Here is a 20,283-nt window from a genome sequence, read left to right on the forward strand (position 1 = left end):
CTTGATCACATACCTCAAAGTATCAACATATACCCAGCATACACCCCTGCAGGTAGTCACTATCAAGACGAGAGATAAGCCGGCGCAGAACTTGTTTTTTAGAATTGTTTTGAAGTTCATTTTTTGGACACATGCCCATGAGAAATAGAGAAGTAAAAAAAAATACACATTAGATGTAGCATTCATTGCCAAATGAGACATATAAGTCACAGCTAATGAATTGGGTCATCGTAGTGATGAAGCCAGTAAAGATGTTGCATCAGTAACAGTGCGCAATGATGATGAAGCAGGTAGTTCCCCAAAATCTGGCCAACACAATACAAATCATATTGAAATACATGGTGATTTCTTAATCACCTCTATCGTTTGTTATGGAAAATTTAAAACACTGAATTAATCCTCAACGATTTCAGAAAAGAGAACAACAGTAATAATCTAGCTATAGCTTGACCTAGTTTGACAGTATCCAGATATTTGGAAAAAGAGGAAACAAATCTATTTATTATTCTCTATTTATGAAAGAAAAAAGTGGAACAAACTTTTTTTATTTCATTACTTTACGTATCTAAATAACAGAAGTGTCTGGCTGGGTCCCATGATGAGTGTGTTGTATTCAGGTAAAAATACATTAACATATTTCTGGAAGAGCTTTTTGCATGATTTAAAAGGATGAGAACAACCTGAGCATCTTAACATTGTCCTTACGCTCTCTTTAAGTTATTTCCTGAATGTTTTCATACCAGTTTTTATGATCTAGTTTCTCAAGATGAAATTAACTTTAGGAGCTTCCAAAGTCATTTGTTATTTGGTTAATCCTTTGTGCGGGTTTTCAGGAGCATGCATTACCTTTTTCACATAGAATGAAGCTATAATAATTTGTCATAATTGATCTTATCCCCAAGGGCCATGGCTCACCCCCTCCAGCTGGAAATATCTTTTTTTTTTAAATAAAAAAAACAATTAGCTAACCACTCAGCTGTTAGGTAAGGCTAAATGTGGATATTTTGGAAATTCCCCATGTCCATTCAACATACAGTCTGTCAAAATGTAAGTGGGAGGGTTGAGGTTAGTAGTAGGCGGGGGCGAGGTAAAGTGACTAAGACGTAACTTTGCATAAAAACAAGGTCCACAACCAAGGACTCAAAGCAGAGACAACAAGAGCCAGCAGTCAAAACAAAAAGGGAAGCCAACTCTGAAGGAGAAACCTGCTGAGCACTGAAGCTTTTTAATCCTCTTTGTCTAACTGAGAACTAACTCACTCAAAGCTACTATTGTTTTTTTGTTACATTTTGCAGCAATCTACAGCAGATCTCATCATGAGGTGCTGTGCTTTAGCTGTGTGTTTAATTTTGGGGATAAGCATTCAGGATGGATGGAGCCTTCCACTCAAGTCTGTCTTTGTCACGTTCCCAGGAGACATCATCAAAAACCTGACTGATACGGAGCTGGCAGAAGTGAGTAGCAGATGGTTCACTTCGTCTTGATAGATCAAAATTCCCAAAACAGTGTGTAACCAAGCTGAACGGGGAAGTAATTACCTGAATAGAGATCTCTATCATAATGTTAGTTCTGAATTCAAGCTCTGTGAGGGTGTAACAGTAAGAACAGGTGTTACAAAAACACAAGGACAGACTTTCTTTGTTTTCCAAAACCAAAAGTTTACTTCATAAGAACCCGTTCTGATTTAATCACCCACCTGAACTCATTGGTGTGGTTTCTCCTTGCAGGGTTATCTGAAGAAATTTGGCTACATGGACACGCTGCACCGCAGTGGCTTTCAGTCTATGGTGTCCACTTCCAAGGCTTTGAAGAGGATGCAGAGGCAGATGGGGCTGGACGAGACTGGAGAGCTGGATAAGTCCACCCTGGAGGCCATGAAGCGGCCTCGCTGTGGGGTTCCTGATGTGGCCAACTACAAAACATTTGAGGGAGACCTCAAATGGGACCATCACGATGTCACTTACAGGTGAGTAGAGGGGCCTGGTGACATTACAATGCTTGCGCTTTGTAATGCAACACACCGCATGCAGAGTTATCTCTGATGGAGATATATTATCTTCACTTACGTCTGACCGCAGATTGTCATTCTGCTTTTCTCCCCAGGATCATTAGTTATACTCCAGACATGGAGACCTCCCTGATTGATGACGCCTTTGCCAGAGCCTTCAAGGTGTGGAGCGACGTGACCCCTCTGACTTTTACCCGCCTCTTTGATGGGACTGCTGACATCATGATTTCATTTGGAAAAACCGGTATGCGTTTGTGCGGTGGTCATTTAATCTGTGGTGTTTATATTCATGTCATCACACTTGTATTATAATGTTGTACTGAACACAAGTCTAAACGTATAGTTTCATTTTCTATTCAGACCACGGAGACCCATACCCATTTGATGGTAAAGATGGTCTTCTGGCCCACGCTTACCCCCCTGGTGAGGGTATGCAGGGTGACGCCCACTTTGACGACGATGAGTACTGGACCCTGGGAAAAGGGCCAGGTAATCAAACAAACCAAGATATAATTCCCTCCATCACTAACCATTAATATGAGGTTGTCTCCCCCCAGTGTTTGCTTTATACATTGCATTAAATGCCTATATTTTATTTTCTGTCACCTAAGCTGTGAAAACTCGGTATGGGAATGCTGATGGTGCCATGTGCCACTTCCCCTTCACTTTTGAGGGCAAAACCTACACCACCTGTACCACTGACGGGCGTTCAGACAACCTGCCGTGGTGCTCAACCACAGCTGACTACAGCACAGACAAGAAATTTGGCTTCTGCCCAAGTGAACGTAAGCCTGACAATTTATTTTGAAAGGGAAATCAATGCTCAGAGGTCAAGCCAAACGAGGGCATTTGCTTTTGTGGCGTTCTTCACCCGCTCATTCTTGCCACTAATTCTAATCCCGACAGTTCTGTACACATTTGGAGGAAACGCAGATGGAGAAGCATGTGTCTTCCCCTTTGTCTTTCTGGGGGAGGAATATGACAGCTGTACTACAGAGGGCCGCAGTGACGGCTACCGCTGGTGTGCCACCACAAGCAACTTTGACAAAGACATTAAATATGGATTCTGTCCCAGTCGTGGTGAGTGACAGGAACCACAATGCATAAAGGCTGTGGAGTGCCGCCACAATGACTTGTTTTCTCACTGTTGTTGTGATGTCTTTGTTTGCCAGAGACCGCTGTGATCGGTGGAAATTCTGAGGGAGAGCCCTGCCACTTCCCCTTTGTGTTCTTGGGTAAAGAGTATGACTCCTGCACAAGTGAGGGACGAGGAGATGGCAAGTTGTGGTGCGCTACCACTGACAACTACGATGATGACAAAAAATGGGGCCTCTGCCCTGACCAGGGTGAGTAACATGAACATTAGACGGAAGGAATTAGAGATTATTAAAGATGTATGAAAACCTTTGCCATTCATTAATGTTACTTAACTGTATGTGTTCCAGGCTACAGTCTGTTCCTGGTGGCAGCCCATGAGTTTGGCCATGCCCTTGGCCTGGATCACTCCAACATAAGAGAGGCTCTCATGTACCCCATGTACAGCTACGTGGAAGACCTCTCCCTGCATGAAGATGACGTTGAAGGCATTCAATATCTCTATGGTAAGGTCGTGACAAACCGCGTTACCACGCACACATCCAAATGTTTACATTTCCAACTTCTCAGCATTTTCTCTCAACCATAACTATTTTCTTTCTTTTTTTAGGGCGCAAAACAGGCCCTGATCCCACCCCTCCTCAGCCTCGCACCACTACCACTACTACCCCCTACACAGACCCTGATGAGCCCACCACCACCACCGAACCCACGCCCACACGACCTGTGGATCCGTCCATAGATGCCTGCAAGTTAACCAAATTCGACACCATCACAGTGATCGGGGGAGAGCTACATTTCTTCAAGGATGGGTAAGCAAATAAGTCTCCTGCTCCCTTGTAAAGTTAAAAACAACAACAACAACAACAAAAAGAGAAACACAAAAAAAACCTGGCAGTGTATGTTTGTTAAATGCGTGTGCTGATCAACAGACAATACTGGAAGATGTCCAGCGCGAACGATGGAGGGCTCAAGGGACCTTTTTCAATTTCTGAGAGGTGGTCCGCTCTGCCAGCGGTCATTGACTCTGCCTTTGAGAACATTCTGAGCAGGAAACTGTACTTCTTCTCAGGTAATAAAGCTTCATACAGTCAATAGTTGTAAACAGAAACATCCTCAAAGTGTACCAGTGTATTTACTGTTGCAGTGAATGTCATCTGCTGACAGCCTAGCAATGGATTTCCAATGAAAGGGGCTATAAGGAACACTTAAGCCAAAAGTGGCATTTTTCTGAGAATCCTTTTGTTTCTACAGGAACACGATTCTGGGTGTACACAGGGCAGAGTGTCCTGGGTCCCCGCAGCATTGAGAAGCTCGGCCTCCCCGACAGCGTTCAGAAGGTGGAGGGAGCGCTGCAGAGGGGAAAAGGAAAAGTGCTGCTCTTCAGTGGGGAGAACTACTGGAGGTGAGTTCAAAGTGTGCCTGAAATCAGGATGGAAAACAAGTCTGTCACAAGTATGCTCTATTTCAATTTGCATGTCCCTTGAGGTCCTCCATGTAAGTTTCTTTTGGAAATAATGGCTCAATTCATGGATTTCAAAACCAATTTATGAATTCCTGTTTTTAATGTAAAATTAGATATTCAATAAAGAAAAGCTCTATTTCAATTTGCATGTCCTCTGAGGTCCTCCATAGCTCACAAACACATTATTCAACATTTGAATCCACGTTCCCACGACAGCAAAAGTGAACATGTTAGGAGATGACCTGGGGTATAAAATTGTAATTACATTGCTTTCTGTACAATTTCTTTGAAAGTAGATTTTCAGCTCAAATACAATCCAGTCTGCTCTACTTTGGCGGTTATTAATAATCTGTTGAAATTAGCTTTTTTTAAAAAAAACATAAGTCTGTGATTTGAGACAACTGATTGTTTTCATATTTTCTTCAACACAGACTTGATGTGAAGGCCCAGAAAATCGACAGAGGATACCCCAGATACACAGATGCCACCTTTGGAGGCGTCCCCAATGATGCTCATGATGTGTTCCAGTACAAAGGTAATTTATCCACTGAGCTCAATAAACAACTGTAGCATTTAACGGTATAGTGTGGCATGTTAGGAGTCTCATTTTGCATTCTAGCGATTAAAATTCCTCTGCTTCTGTCTTAGGTCATATCTATTTCTGCCGGGACCGCTTCTACTGGCGTATGAACTCCCGCAGACAGGTGGATCGTGTTGGCTACGTGAAATATGACCTCCTCAAGTGTTCAGATGCTTCAGGCACTCGCTACTACTGAGGAGATGAACAAACAGGGATGAGCTGGAAAATCGTCTTTAATGTTGTAGCACCTACTTTTCTCTCCAGTGCAGGTGTCAGGGAGAATTTGATGCTGTACCTACTTGTGTATTGCGTCTGTTGTATGATGTGTTTGCTTCCTGGAGTGTAATTAATTAGCCGTCATCGATGTTGGCTAATTCTGTAACATACATCATTGGCCTAAACATAACTCAAGGGCCTAAAGGAAGGCAAAGCAAATTGCGATCGTTGGCATGGCCTTGCCTTCGGTCTGATAGCCTAATCTGTGAACTGGTTGGTCTAAAATTTGAGACCCATAACCACGACTAAAATATTCTCAAAAGCTATCTGGATTCCAGATTTGCTAAATCATTTCTTTATGTCTGACAGGTTCAGATTCTTAACAGTATTAGATTATTTTGATATTTATAGCAAAACGTAATATTATTTTTGTGTCCTAAAGCTTGTTTGTTCTTTATAATTATGTATTTCTGAAAATGGCTTCAAAAGCCAATTACTTGCACTGGAAGACAATGTATGTCTCCTTCACTGAAATTATTTATGAGACTGGTATGTTTTGTATTAAAGCTTGTACTTTCAATGCAATAAACATTCTGTGAGAACTACATCCCACTGTCAGCGTCTCAGTCGTTCACTAACACTGGATTCACCTCCATGCTCACCATGTTGGCCCTCCAGGCACATGGAAATTGAAAGAGATTTTCTTTATTTAATATCTAATTGTACATTAAGAGAAACTACAAAAAGATTTCCCAAGTGTGTTTCTACAACTGCATTTTCAAAATGTCAAATGATCTTATTTGCTTAGTAATTCATTAATGCATTTTTTTTTAAATAATGCCTTTATTTATTGTTTTGTAAGTTTCTTTTGGAAATAATGGCTCAATTCATGGATTTCAAAACCAATTTATGAATTCCTGTTTTTAATGTAAAATTAGATATTCAATAAAGAAAAGCTCTATTTCAATTTGCATGTCCTCTGAGGTCCTCCATAGCTCACAAACACATTATTTGACATTTGAATCCACGTTCCCACGACAGCAAAAACAAACATGTTAAGAGATGACCTGGGGTATAAAAATTTAATTTCATTGCTTGCTGTTATATCGAATATCTACAATTTCATTGACCCCCATGTTATCCTTGGGGTCAATTTGATGTTGTTTAACATCTCTAAAAACATGGTTGACATCATTTTTTTGCTTCATGTTTAATGACTTTTCCCAATTTTATGGAACAACTGGGAAAACCTAAAATTGGCATGATCATGTTTTTTCATTGTCCTGTACTCATACTTGTCGCATTCGTGTTCCTTTTTGTCAATATGATTATTTTAACGATTTAATCATATAATTAATATCTATTTTACAATTTGAATATTTAGAAATGTTTGAAATTGTTTTTCCTGAGGTCAAATTGACCCTGTATGTAATACATGCTACTGTTGTATCAGGGAAATTGCTTTCATTTCAAATATAATTTATAAATAACACACAATAGTACGTACAAATAATATAGCTACTTTAAAACACACAAACAAATATCTCTGATCCAGTTTTAGATCAATCTAATATTCTAGATGTTTAAGACGGTGTTTGCGGTGCTACAATGCCATTTAGGTAGACAACAAATACACACAGAATACCTGACATAAATACTAACGAGTAACAACCTTTATTATGATAAATGGATGTTTAAATAGCTGGGGTCAAAGATTAACGGTGTTCGTAAAATTTGAGAGTAACAAGAAAACAACCCTGAGTGTATGCGATGCATATTACTCCGCATCAAGACTGCGTGATACGGCTTCCTCTAAACACAATAGTCCACCAAGTGATTATAAACATCACATGCAAGTCACCACGTATCTTAAACATTTAACGGACAATCTACCAGTACAAACAAAATGGTTACAGTTTGTAAATAAATCTATGTTTTGGTTTTGGAAGTTTTCCACAAAAAACAATAAACAAGATCCGGTTACACGGACAGGAAGCAAAGGAGAGTCTCATGGCGCCCGACTAGAATGAAGCAACAATTACCGGTTACTATTTTCGGTTGTATTTAGCGCGTCTACACCGAGGATACCTTTCTACTCGAAAATCCACGGTAAGAAAAAAGCGTGGCGATGCTAGTGCCGGAGAGGGAAAACATTTTACTTCTCTTCAGGGAGAGCATTAGGGCGGTCTGCCGCAGCTCAGGCCCTCGAGGTCCCCAGTAGAGCTCTCAGAGTGCCTGAGTGTAAAGCGGGGCTGCCTGGTGCTAAAATGGCGACGCGGAGCAGGCAGGGTGAAGGGCAGCTGGGCCTGTTTTAAACGGCTATCACGCGTCCTGGTGGACGCTGACTCTACCGAAATGTCGACTTAGTCAGAACAGTGACATATTCTTTAATTCAGTGGCGCTATCACATCTAACCACTCAATATATCACCGGGAGACACTTTAATCTGGTTTGCAGCTTCACTGAACAAGACAACAACACTTGTTAGCCACATAAAAAGCTAACGTTAGCTGCCGTTGGTTCATCGTGAGCTGCCGTTGATTTCCGTTGGTGTCAAGTTTTTAAATGACTTCACTAACAGTCATTTTTTAAGTAACGTCACTCTTTACCTGTCTATAACGTCAACGGTTCGCTCCACCGGAATATGACGTTAAGACGTTTAATTCACACCAGCGTTGAGCATCAACAGACACTTAAGGTATTAGCTGAGGTCAATGCAACATTATTTATACAGGGAACTGTGGAGGACTAAACCCGACTCAAGTCTCAATAAATAAATGGATAAATAAAATACAAGAATAAATTAATACATAAAATAATGCATGAATACATGGGACCTCCTACCTCATTAACATATGGACAGTAATAAATTAAAGTAGGCGAACAAAAATGTATTTATTCTTTCATTTATTTATTTATACATTTGTTTATTCATGCATGTATTTAAAAAAAATGTCATGCATTCACTTATTTATTCATTTTTTTTCAGTAGTTATTTATTCCTGTATTTATTTATGTATACATTTATTTATTTATTGAGACTTTAGTCATGTTTAGTCCTCCATAAAAAACTACCAGACCTGTCAATTCTAAGTCTTCTGAAATAGTTTTATTTACACATATAATTAATTGGCGGACTCGGTGTCCTTTAATAAAATGAATATGGTAAAATAACCATGATTACCCAGGAGCAAAGCACATGCATACTGTTAGTAAGTTTTTTTCTATTGAGAAGATTCAATCTAAACTTTTCTTTTCTTACATGTTCCAATGTTATACACAATACAACAAAAATATTTCTAAATGTAGAAACAATAATAACATAAACTGCAATGTAAAACTGAACAAAGACAGTAAAAAAAAAAAAAATGTAATGGGTTAGGGGTTCATTTTTAATGCCCTAATAATCTAATAGTTTTTTCCAATTTATAATTTTTTGAGTTTTAGGTTTTCCATTGTGGTCAAATATGATTAAAATGTGAATCTTTAAACACATCAAGGACAGTAGTTGGTTAAACTAAATAATTTTATGGATATCGTATTTTGCTAAGATAATGATCAAACCCATAGTTGGTCTCACAATCCATCCATAAAAAGACCCATACCTGTACAAACTGTACAACATTTAAAGTGACTTTACACCCAGAGTAAAAACTCAAGAGTTTAGTTCATTTCCACGGTTCCATGGTTGTTAATGGACGCTAGGCAACGTACAATAAACTTAAGAACAGGAGTTATTGTTTATAGAAAATTAATTACTTGAGTTTCTTTTTCCAACATTATAATTCCTTCTGACTGTTTTTCCGTACAGGATGTCTGCAGGTGTTGAAGCTCTTCCTATTTGTTTTAAAAGTCATTCCATACTTTTCTGTTTGTCTTGTAACAAAGTAGCTGAGAGTATAAAATGTCCTAAGTTGTGCAAACACAAATGAAAAACAAAACTTCCTGTGGCAAGGAACCAAGGAACTAGACATGGGTTGTGTTCATCTTAACACAAAGCAAGATTTGCTTTAAAGATGACATAAACTTCAAAATTGATATTGAGTTTATGTTTTATTCTTTGGGGATAGTCATGGATTCGGAGGAGAATGAGGTGGAGAGCAGCAGTGATGCAGGTCCCTCAGGGATGGAGGAACCGTCTGAAAGTGGCATGGGTGTGGAGTCATCAGAGGCCATGTCCGCAGACAGCAGTGATGCTGCTGCCTCTCATGCACAGGCCCCAGAGTCTGACTGCCATGTAGGACAGAGCTCAGAGGGACATGTGGTAAGCTTTTTTTAAATTATTATTTAAAAAGAAACATGATTTTGTGAGCAAGTGTGGGAGAAAACAGCCACATGCTTAATACAACTAAATCAGAAATAGCAGTTGTGTCAAGAAAATTTTGTGTTCTTGCGCTCCCTGTGAAGGTTTTCATCCCAGAAACCAGCTCCAGTACAGATGTCAGAGTTTCATCAGTCCACCTCCCAGACTCCTCCTCAGTGGCCCAGTCCACCAGCGTGTCCAGCGTCTCCACTGTGACACAGTCAGTGCTGGTGTCAGAGTCAGCCCAAGTGCTGGTCCACTCCAGTGCTGCGTCTGAAGGAGCTATGATGGTCTCTGACTCCACTGCTTCTACCTCGTCAGACCTTGGGTCTGCCATTGACAAGATCATAGAGTCCACCATCGGCCCTGACATCATGAATGGTATTTTCACTATACACACTATACTTTCTGTTTTCCCATAGGCCGAGCAGCCCTGAGGTTCTGTCAGTTTGATTAGTTTACCATAAAGTAGCAGATATCTGATCCTGTCTACTGTGTTCCTGTCAGGTTGTATAGCTGTGACCAGTGCAGAAGATGGAGGTGCAGAAACAACCCAGTATCTGATATTACAAGGACCAGATGACGGTAAGTCATTTCAAAACATTTTTAAAGTTAATGACAATACTATCACCATGTTTATGTACTGCACATTATATAATATATTACATATATACATATACAGTATATATATTATATATTACAATATATTGAATACTCTGGTGGGATTGTACACAGCATTTATTTATAGAGTGGATAAATTATTTAATCTTCCCATGTCAACTTTTTTACGAACCAACTTTATTCTAGTCCTCTTAGAAGTGAGTTTATATTAAATTAATTTAAAATCTACTTAAGATGATAACACACAATATGTGAATCCTTTTTAATAAAGTGTGTACAATCCATCTATATGTATTGTCTGCTATAGGAGCTCCTATGGTAGCCCAAATGTCATCTTCAGCCCTCTCTGATCGTATAGCCATAGAAGCTCTTGCAGAAGGCCCCACGTCCACCTGTCGGGACCAGGGAGACCTTCATGGCAACCTGGAACCTGACCAGCCCGACGATCAGCCTGGTCACTCCGGTTACCCAGAGGACAGCAGCAGCAGTCAGCCTGACCAGCCCCAGCACTCCCATCCCTCCCAGTACATGGACTGCAGTGCAGATGGTCCAGACCAGACGGGGGAGTCTTCATCTTCCTATGTGGAGTGTTCAGGAGAGGAACCTGACCAGACACGCTCCCAGTCAGGTTTCCCTGACTACAGTGGAGATAACAGTGACCAGGACCTGCCTGGATATGTGGAATGCAGTGGGGCTGACTCAAACAACACCAGCCGAGGTCACTATGTGGTGGAGTGCAGCGCTGGGTATCTGGAGTGTGCAGTGGACGATGGAGAGCGACCACATCACTCACGCAGTTACATTGACAGCAGTGCAGACCACCGGACCCAGACAAGTCGGCAGTATGGGTCAGAGTACGGGGGGGAGTGTGTTGCAGCTGCGGACTCTGAGCAACCAGGTTGTTCTCGATATCAAGCGAGGGACGATGATGAAGACGACGAGCGGAACCAGGATCCAGATCAGCCGCAACATTCCCAACAGCAGCCCCAGCACTCCTGTTACATGGAAAGCAGCAATGGCCCAGAGGCCTCTCTCTATGCCGATGACAGCTCCTCATCGGACCAACCTCTGGCAGACACAGCAGGTTCAGGGGGGCTTCCTGAGGCATTGGAGTGCAGTGAGAGTCAGCCTGGGCCCTACATCAGCAGCAGCGGGACGTACACATCCAATCCAGAGCCTGAGATGGCCCAACAGTTTTCACCCAGCCAAGAGGAGCCCCAAGGCTCCCAGGGGCCTCAGGATGAAGCTGGGCAGGTCAGGAACATGGAGACATCAACAGTGGCAGATGGCTCCGGACACAGACCGCCAAACCTAGCTGAGTTAGAGGAGATGATGGAAGTCGTCATTGTACAGCAGTTCAAGTGTAAGATGTGTCCATACAAGAGCGCCTCCAAAGACACACTCATTAACCACATGAGAGACAAACACTTCCGACCTGCAGGTAAAGTAGTATTGTTGATTATGTATCACAAAAAGATCAGAATCATAAATATCAAAGATATCACTTTGAATGAAAGTTCAGATTCTTTTGTTCTAAGTTGTTTTTTTTTAAATTGAATAAATTTTTTTATTATGTTATAATGTCTGGTTTTCAGGGGAAATGTCAAAGAAACGCAAACGTGGACGGCCTCCTAAAAGTGAGACGCTTGCCCGCCGTCAGGCAGAGAAGGAGGAAGCTGAAGAGAGGAAAGCAGCAAAGGTGAAGACAGCTAAGCCGCAACAAACAGAAGAAGAGGAGGATGATATTGTGGATGCTGGCGCTATTGATGACCCTGAAGGTCAGTGAGGATCTTCATTAAACCCCCACATGGACAAACATTCCTACTTTTCTGACTTAGTCTTAAGAGTCATGTTCACTTATCCCTCTCCCTCCTCCTTTGTTTATTCCCAGAGGATAGTGACTACAACCCTGCAGATGAGGACATCAAAGGACGACCACCTGCAATTATGAAGAAGGCCGCTCCTCCTATCTCTTCTTCCTCTCACGGGCGTCCTCGACGGAAAGTTGGACGCCCAAGAAAGTACAGCCTTTTGGAAGAAGGCTACAATGGCAAAGGTTGGTTTTAAGTTTTGATAGAGTAAAGCAAAAAAAAAAACAGCCTATCACTGCACAGGAGAGCCTACACAATCCTTTTTCGTTGTTTTTTTACAGAAGCAGAGAGTATTGCTAAGGAGCCATCGGTTAGTGTGGACGCTAGTGCACCTGAAGAGGCAAGCTCTTCCGGGCTCAACAGCGGTCCTGCTGTGGTGACAAATGGAGACACAGCTGAGGCAGCAATAAGCCAATCAGACTCTGAGAACAAAGACCCTTCATCCAACACACAACCAGAGGAGTTCTTCCAGAGGAAACGCGGGCGACCCTCTAAGCGTTTTCTTCGCAAGAAGTATAAGAAGTATATAAATCGAAAGTAAGTGGGCTATCAAATTATTTAATTAAAATTAGCTACAAATTGTATAATATTACAACAAGCTAACCGCGTCTTTCTTTTCATTATCTTCCAGTCGGTACTATAAATCCCTCAAACCACTCCTGAGACCTCACAACTGCTGGATCTGTGGCTCACGCTTCCTCACTCAAGAAGATCTGCGCTTCCACGTGGACTCTCACGAAGGCAATGACCCAGAGCTCTTCAAGTGCCTACAGTGCAACTATCGGTGCAAGCGCTGGTCTTCACTCAAGGTCAGTAGCAGTAAAGCAGGTCACAGCATTCAGGTTAACCTCAGTTAACATGCATGTTTGCACAGTGTCCTAAAAGCCATGTGTGCTGTTTTGCAGGAACACATGTTCAATCATGAGGGCACCAAGCCGTTCAAATGTGAGGAGTGTGATTACTCAAGTGTCTACAGGAAAGATGTCATTCGTCACTCAGCAGTCCACAACAGAGATAAGTAAGTCACTCAGACAAAATACAGCAATGCAGAAATAAATTAAACCCGTTTATCAAGTTTTCAAATATTAATACTGATTTTTCTCCTCCCCATCTTACAGGAAAAGGAAGACAGAGTTGGTAAGATATTTCAGGCACATTTTTGAATGATGGTTAAATGCTAATCAGAATGCTCATGGTTCCTGAGGTTGTACCAGAGTTACTTTCTGTTTTGCCTTCTTGTTGCTGTCTTTCGTGCAAAATAACAAGTCAATGTATGTACTCATTCTCGCAGGTACCAAAGGTGTCAGAGTTCCTCTGCCCTGTGTGTCACAGGGTTTACCCCATGCAAAAGAGACTGACCCAGCACATGAAGACCCACAGCTCAGAGAAACCACACATGTGTGATAAGGTCAGATAATAAAGATTGTACAATTTAAAAACACTAGAACATTAATGGGGGGGGGGTTATTGCACAGAATATTATAATTATTATAAGAGATATGAGAAGTGACAACTACAGGAGAGATGTTATCACCTGCTGACAATGTAATGGGTTTCCATTTGCTCTGTCAAGCTTACAGTTACAAAAAAACGGAGAGAAAGAATAAGCAATAGAAATACAAATATGTTATAGATTTTAAAGAAATCAATATTTGCTGTGACCCCTGTTTTTTGGAATTAATGCGTACAAGGAATTTTCTTTGGCGCCATAGAATGTAGAATTTAACAATCTGTGTGATGATATATATATAAATATATATACGTGTAGTGAAAAAGCGAAGTGCAGTGAAAATGTAATTTAAGTATTGCAGTACAGATGCTGGTCAGTCTAGACAGTTGGTGTCAGCGTTTGGCAGTCTTCAGTTCTCGAATGGGGTTCTTTGGGGTAGAAGCTGATTTGGGAGGCTTGTTAAAAGTGCCTTTCTTTCTGTCTTTACAGTGTGGCAAATCCTTCAAGAAACGGTACACATTCAAAATGCATCTACTGACCCACATCCAGAGTCTTGGAGACAGCAAGTCAGTATTGAAAACTTTAATTCCATCTCTTTTATTTTGACAAAAACATGGATGTAACAGAATAGTCTGATCAGCAATTTGGGCTAGAATATGCTTTAAAGTCTCAACATTAGCATTTGTTATTTGATATCATCACAATGAATAACTCTTGGATGTGCATGTGCCAGGTTCAAGTGTGAATTTTGCGATTACACTTGTGACAACAAGAAGCTGCTGCTCAACCATCAGCTGTCCCACACCAATGACCGGCCCTTCAAATGTGACTACTGTAAATACTCCACTTCTAAAGAGGAGTTCCTGGTCTCCCATCTGGCCATCAAACACACAGGTCAGTGTTGCAGAAAGGATGTCGCAAAGTTTATTTAAGCTGAGCATGATTTTATGTCCACCACATGTAATGTGTAATGTAATACCTTTACAATGAACACTGTGTCCTCTACAGGAGAGAAGCCTTTCTCCTGTGATATGTGTCACTTCACGACCAAGCACAGGAAGAACTTGCGTCTACATGTGCAGTGTCGCCATCCTGAGACGTTTGATGAGTGGTCTGTGGCTCACCCTGAAGAGCCTGTCAGGAAGCGACGCAGACCTTTCTTCACCCTGCAGCAGATAGAGGAGCTCAAACAACAAGACGACACACAGGATTTACAGAAAGCTATTGTGAGTCTGTTTTCTGTTAAATACCTCAGGTCCAGTTTGGACTTGCTTTTTGTGGTATTGGGAGATAACTGTTTTTTCACCACCCATTTTAGGTTGCAGTGGATTCTGTGACATTACAAGCCCTGCAGGGTATGGAAAATGCCTCTGTGTCCCAGGATGCGTTAGGAAACACCACCATCATCTACGAACAAGGTCAGTCCTCTTGTCATTTAGGGGCATTTTCAGTATTTCTGCCATTATATATATTACATGTCATTTGTATTACATTACATTTTATAGGTATATCATAATATAAAATAATATTATGTTGTAGATGGTATAAGAGATAAGAATTAGAGGATGTAGGATAAATATATTGCAATTAATTTATATATTGTTATAAAGGAAAGATTAGTGGTTATTAATATATTATAATTATTATAAATATCTTTTACTACATCTTTTACATTTCAATCAATCAATGTATGTCACCTTCAGGACAAAATGCTGACTTTTTCTCCGTGTACTCCTCAGCTGAAACCAGCGATCAATCCGCCCAGAATGCCCTCGACCTGCTGCTGAATATGAGCAACGCCCGGGAATTGGTTGGAAACGCCTTACAGGTTGGCGCTATGGCTCATAAAAATATTCCACTTTACATTAAACATTTATATGAAAAGTAAAATTGCTTGCGTTTACAAAATAGTGTCAAAACTGACTAATTGTGCTCTTCAGGTGGCGGTGCTAAAGTCCGAAGGTAAAGCTTTAGAAAACGGCACATGGAGCACGGTGACCTCAGCACCGGGCCAGACACAAAAGGTTGTGACCTTCCATGTGTCTGAAAGCGGTGAGACGGTGCTACAAGAGGCCTACGAGGCAGCCACCTCTGAAACAGGAGAGCTCACTCAGATTGCCATCGAAGCCTACGAGAGCGGGGGGGACTTCAGCGTGGTGGAACAGACGGCTGAAGAGATTCACAGCCCTGGATACAGGTAACATGGATACACAACACGGCGGGATTTTCTCTGCTGAGTTAGAACAGATGGTGTGAGACTTGAAAACACAATTTATTGATGACCTTCAGGATCTCTCAACAATCTATAACGTCATCAAACTGTTATCTTTGCAGTAACGATGACAGCAGTTCGTCTCAGGCTGTAGAAATCTCTGGGTCAGAGAGCCTGAAAAGTGACAAGTACTACATTACGTCAGCACTGCCTGATGGCGTTCTGCAACAGGTGGAGGTAACTGCGAGAGATCGGTTGTTTTCATGTGTAAAGATCTGTCTGTACCTTGTATCCCTCCTCTCTGACTGTGTCATTTGTTTTTTCTGTCAGCTGAGCAGCGAAGCTCCAGCCTCTCCCTCTGCAGTTGGCTCTCCCAGTCTGAGCACCAAGAGGTTTTCATGCCGAATATGCATGGAGTCTTTCCACGGACGCTCTGACATGGAGAACCACAAGAGGTCGCACTTGGACCCCAACACCTTTAAGTGTCCTGATTGTGATTTCACCTCCACCTCCTGGCAGGAGGTCAAGGTGAGTCTCTAAACATTGTGCAGCACTTGTTTCACTCTGTACTCAACTCTAACCGAAAACACATTTTCTTTTATTGAAAAAGCCATGGACAAGAATCACAAATTAAAGTCATGGGCTGCCATAAATTGACCCAAGATTTTCCATAGGGGGCAGTAATGACACATGAATATTCGACAGCTCATCGAATAAAGTCTCAGCAGAGTGAAATACAGCACAGCAGCTTCTCCACCTTCAAATGTCTTTTCAAAGGCATTTTTTCTTATTTCTGTCTTGAACACCTCATGTGACCTTGATTCTTACTTAATGTGATTGATATCCTAATTTCTTTAGGCTCACATGGAGCTGCATTCCTACCTACGCCCTCACAAGTGTCCAAATTGTAGCTTTGCCTCCAAGAACAAGAAAGACCTGCGTCGTCACATGATGACACATACCAACGAGAAACCGTTCTCTTGCAAACTTTGTGGACAAAGGTGGGAGCGTAACTAATTTGTATCATCACTAAAGTTGTATTTGTCTTACCACAAATATTAATGTGTTTTTTGCAAAATATTTCAGGTTTAACCGTAACGGCCATCTGAAGTTTCACATGGAACGTCTCCACAATCAGGATCATGCCACTCGCAAGAACCGCACCACCACAAATCAGCAGCAAACCATCATAGTGAACAGTGATGAGGAGGCCCTGGCCACACTACAGTGTAAGGAAAATTAATGAATGATTCCAGGTATTAGGGTGTCATCAGCTTCTATTTACTCATTTATCGGTTATAAACAGAGGCCACATACAGTGTAAAACAAAAGGTCTAGGTGCTTTATAAATGCTGTGAAAGTATCAAAACGCTCGTTGCACAGAAAAATGCACACAGCCTGTTTTCAGAAACTGTCGACCAATCAGAGCAGACCAAGTGTTAGCTCCGGGAATACTGGTTTATTCAGAAAGACAGCATTAGAAAACTATGTTTTTTGTGCCTCCGTGACGGCGATAGTCGTGGCCGTAGGCATTAAGTTTTCGGGTTGACCATTCGTCTGTATGTCCGCCCCATTCTTGTGAACACAATGTCTCAGGAACCCCTGGATGGAATGTTGCAAAACACATTTATGGCCGTAACTTAAAAATGTAAACACTAAATATAACAACATTTCACATTAATGTCTAATAGGATAAAATAATTAAGTGAAGACATTTTATATCCAAAAGGTCAAAGGTCAACTTCACTGTGATGTCATAATCATCATCCGCATTTCTCCAAAGAATACGGAATTTATTTAATTCCTTCAAAGTCTTCACTACATATATTTTTTAAGTCTGGACTGACATGGATGTAAACTGCAACTTCACTGGTTGGCAGAAATTCTAGTTTGAACATTAAAGCATGTAAATATGTTCTGGTAGAAACCCAAAATACAAGTATAAACCTGAAAATGATCATATTTTCCCTTCTGTGTGTGTCTAACAGCCCTACAGGCACATCAGACCGTGATCACTCCAGAGCGGTTGCAGGCTCTGGGACAGGACCACATCATTGTGGCTCAAGAACAGGCACTATCAGACCAGGTACCATCGTCCACGCTGTACTGGACATACTTAACATATGTCTCTCACATAGGTTCTTTAGCTTATAGCCAATCTGTTTAATAACTAAAAGCATTAATATGTACATTAATTAGGAGGAGGGCACATACATCCAGCAGATAACCACCATAGACGGACAGACAGTTCAGCACCTGATGACAGGAGAGAACCAGGTGACTGAGGCAAATCCTACCATGACAATGGAATATCAAATATACACTGGAGATCAACATTAGTGAACAAATTATAAATACTTCTGAAATACTGTTCTTTTATATTGTTCAGAATTTGATAGACTATCTGTTGTGGCTATACCACGCCTGTACTATTTTTTTAATATATTTTGAGCTCCAGTGTATATACTGGTATATGTGTTATATATTAAACTACAGTATACTTATTCTATTATTTAGCTTTCATCTGAACTAATTTGTCTTGTTTCAGGTTCAGTATATCATCTCACAGGATGGAGTGCAGCACTTGATCCCTCAGGAGTATGTAGTAGTAGCTGATGGAAACCACATACAGGTCAGTGTATTTCCCTCGCCATAACTCATGGATGCATGCAGTGTTTTAAGGTGATAATGTCTGGTTCTAACTATTCATGTGTTCCTCAGATGCCAGATGGACAGATCATCCAGTACGAGCATGACGGGACCTTTCTGCAGGAGCAACAGGTGAGGCAGATGTTGATCACTCTAAAGTTACAGATTGCAGTTGCGAAGTGAGGCAGGTAACTTGAAATGCTCTACAGTGAGAGCTTTTTGGTTTTGACAAAAGCTCATTGTTCTTTACGTGTTTAGATTGCTGTAAGTCATGACGGCCAGATCCAGTATCTGCCCGTGAGTTCGGAGCAACAGGTGGTGAATCCTGAAGACCTGGAGGCCGCTGCCCACTCTGCTGTCACAGGTTGGCTCTCTTAGGGAACAGTCCTGCACTACACTGATAGATATGTTTATATTTACCAATTCAACAAATATGACGCCTGTGTTATTGGGTAAGGGTTAGGTTGGGTTTTGCATGTAGCATTTTCGAAAGCATGCCAAAAGTTTTCTGGGTTTATAAATGAGCTTTCAGCCGTTGACTTCCTCTCACTTTACTATTAATGAGATTCTTTTCCTCATTTAGGTAAATCCATTGAATTGATCATTTCGTTTTTTGTCAAACATGCATTATTATAGGATGCTAATGTGGTTGGGATCATTTTGAAAATGTTCAAATACCAAAACAAATTCTGTTTATTTGCTGTTTTGATGTGAATTGGTCTCTTTCTTGGAATAAAAAGAAAACAAAACTGATGTCAGTGCTCTCTTGAACTCACCATGAGGGAGGCAACAACAGCTAGAGTCTTTTGAAAGTTGAATTTCAAACATGGAAACATTATTGCTTCCTGAAATGTAGATGCTTTGAAAAATGTTTAACACACATCATCTAGATGACGTACTTAAACTTAAAATCTGTGTTCTTGTAGCTGTAGCAGACGCAGCCATGGCGCAGACCCAGACAGTCTACACTGAAGCTACACCTGAACAGCTGGAGCAGCTGCAGCAGCAAGGCATCCACTATGATGTCATCACCTTCACAGATGAATAGACTGTTTTTTGAAACAATCCTCTACAAACCACTATGAGCTGACAAGTACAGTGACCTCAACTTATTTATGCATTCAGCTGGCTTGAACTAAAACATTATCTCCTCCTCAGTATCATCTGCTCGGGGGCGGTTGCACTGTCTAATAAGATCAACAACTTTTTTTGTAAATTCAGATTATTGCACCCATTGCTTCTAACTTAATCATAGGGGTTGTGCATTTAAGAGTTTATTTAGCAAGGTTTGTCTGTTCCGTAATGATTAAACTTGATTTACGTGCCTCAACTGCTTCCATTTGCAAGACAATGTTATCAACGGAGCTAAAACGTCTTATATCATGTTTCAGAAAATATACCAAGCGTCCAAGTGGAACATTTTAGTTTTCGAATGGAGTGAAATGAAAAGGGAGTGTTTATTTTTGATCTGTAATAATGTTAATTGTTAGAACATCACAACATTAAGTTTACTTAATATTAATTTGTACATAGCTTTTGCATTTGTCTTCTGTTCTGTGATGGATGACGCATTTTGATTTAGTCAATATGAAATGTTTAATAAGCTGAAAGCTGACACCAAATAAATCCCTTTGTGTTTACTCTGTAATGTGCCTTTTTTCTTTTTTTTCCCTTAAAGGTACCTATATCTGCTTTAAAGTGTCAATAAAAGCAGAGCCATTACAAACAAGATTTGCTGTTGACACACTTTGTCAGAAATGAGTTTATGCAACTCTATAGTGATTTTGGTGTTGTATTGCATTATGATGTGCAA

General features: G+C 40.9%; 2 protein-coding genes across 2 annotated transcripts; both read left to right on the forward strand.

Moving 5' to 3' along the window:
- The first annotated feature begins 1,158 nt into the window (after positions 1-1,158).
- Positions 1,159-5,971, forward strand: mmp9 (matrix metallopeptidase 9). Its single transcript, XM_083919273.1, has 13 exons — positions 1,159-1,454; positions 1,728-1,966; positions 2,104-2,252; positions 2,369-2,497; positions 2,620-2,793; positions 2,915-3,088; positions 3,181-3,354; positions 3,454-3,609; positions 3,714-3,915; positions 4,036-4,175; positions 4,358-4,508; positions 5,000-5,103; positions 5,217-5,971. The coding sequence occupies exons 1-13, from the start codon at positions 1,317-1,319 to the stop codon at positions 5,342-5,344; spliced, it is 2,058 nt and encodes a 685-aa protein (XP_083775399.1). The 5' UTR covers positions 1,159-1,316; the 3' UTR covers positions 5,345-5,971.
- A 1,404-nt stretch (positions 5,972-7,375) lies between these two features.
- LOC310952151 (zinc finger protein 335-like) lies at positions 7,376-20,092 on the forward strand. The gene is made up of 28 exons (XM_083920657.1): positions 7,376-7,473; positions 9,435-9,628; positions 9,772-10,048; positions 10,175-10,252; positions 10,596-11,729; positions 11,884-12,066; positions 12,180-12,344; positions 12,441-12,696; positions 12,791-12,968; positions 13,065-13,177; positions 13,278-13,296; positions 13,451-13,567; positions 14,099-14,175; positions 14,343-14,503; positions 14,618-14,835; positions 14,928-15,027; positions 15,349-15,437; positions 15,550-15,806; positions 15,944-16,058; positions 16,152-16,349; positions 16,680-16,822; positions 16,908-17,050; positions 17,810-17,907; positions 18,021-18,098; positions 18,370-18,453; positions 18,543-18,602; positions 18,729-18,834; positions 19,397-20,092. Exons 2-28 carry the CDS (start codon positions 9,437-9,439, stop codon positions 19,516-19,518), a joined length of 4,761 nt encoding a protein of 1,586 aa, XP_083776783.1. The 5' UTR covers positions 7,376-7,473; positions 9,435-9,436; the 3' UTR covers positions 19,519-20,092.
- The last annotated feature ends 191 nt before the right edge of the window (positions 20,093-20,283 follow it).

This window comes from Echiichthys vipera, assembly GCF_963691815.1.
Source record: "Echiichthys vipera genome assembly, chromosome: 9".
NCBI lineage: Eukaryota > Metazoa > Chordata > Actinopteri > Perciformes > Trachinidae > Echiichthys > Echiichthys vipera.

What these genes read in the sequence shown, in the direction of transcription:
- LOC310952151 (XM_083920657.1), top strand. Translation starts at nt 9,437, where the DNA reads ATGGATTCGGAGGAGAATGAGGTGGAGAGCAGCAGTGATGCAGGTCCC. An exon ending in CAAACACTTCCGACCTGCAG is followed by an intron (nt 11,730 to 11,883) that starts GTAAAGTAGTAT and finishes TCTGGTTTTCAG; the next exon opens with GGGAAATGTCAAAGAAACGC. An exon ending in AACCACACATGTGTGATAAG is followed by an intron (nt 13,568 to 14,098) that starts GTCAGATAATAA and finishes CTGTCTTTACAG; the next exon opens with TGTGGCAAATCCTTCAAGAA.
- mmp9 (XM_083919273.1), top strand. Translation starts at nt 1,317, where the DNA reads ATGAGGTGCTGTGCTTTAGCTGTGTGTTTAATTTTGGGGATAAGCATT. An exon ending in CATCACGATGTCACTTACAG is followed by an intron (nt 1,967 to 2,103) that starts GTGAGTAGAGGG and finishes TTTTCTCCCCAG; the next exon opens with GATCATTAGTTATACTCCAG. An exon ending in CTACATTTCTTCAAGGATGG is followed by an intron (nt 3,916 to 4,035) that starts GTAAGCAAATAA and finishes GCTGATCAACAG; the next exon opens with ACAATACTGGAAGATGTCCA.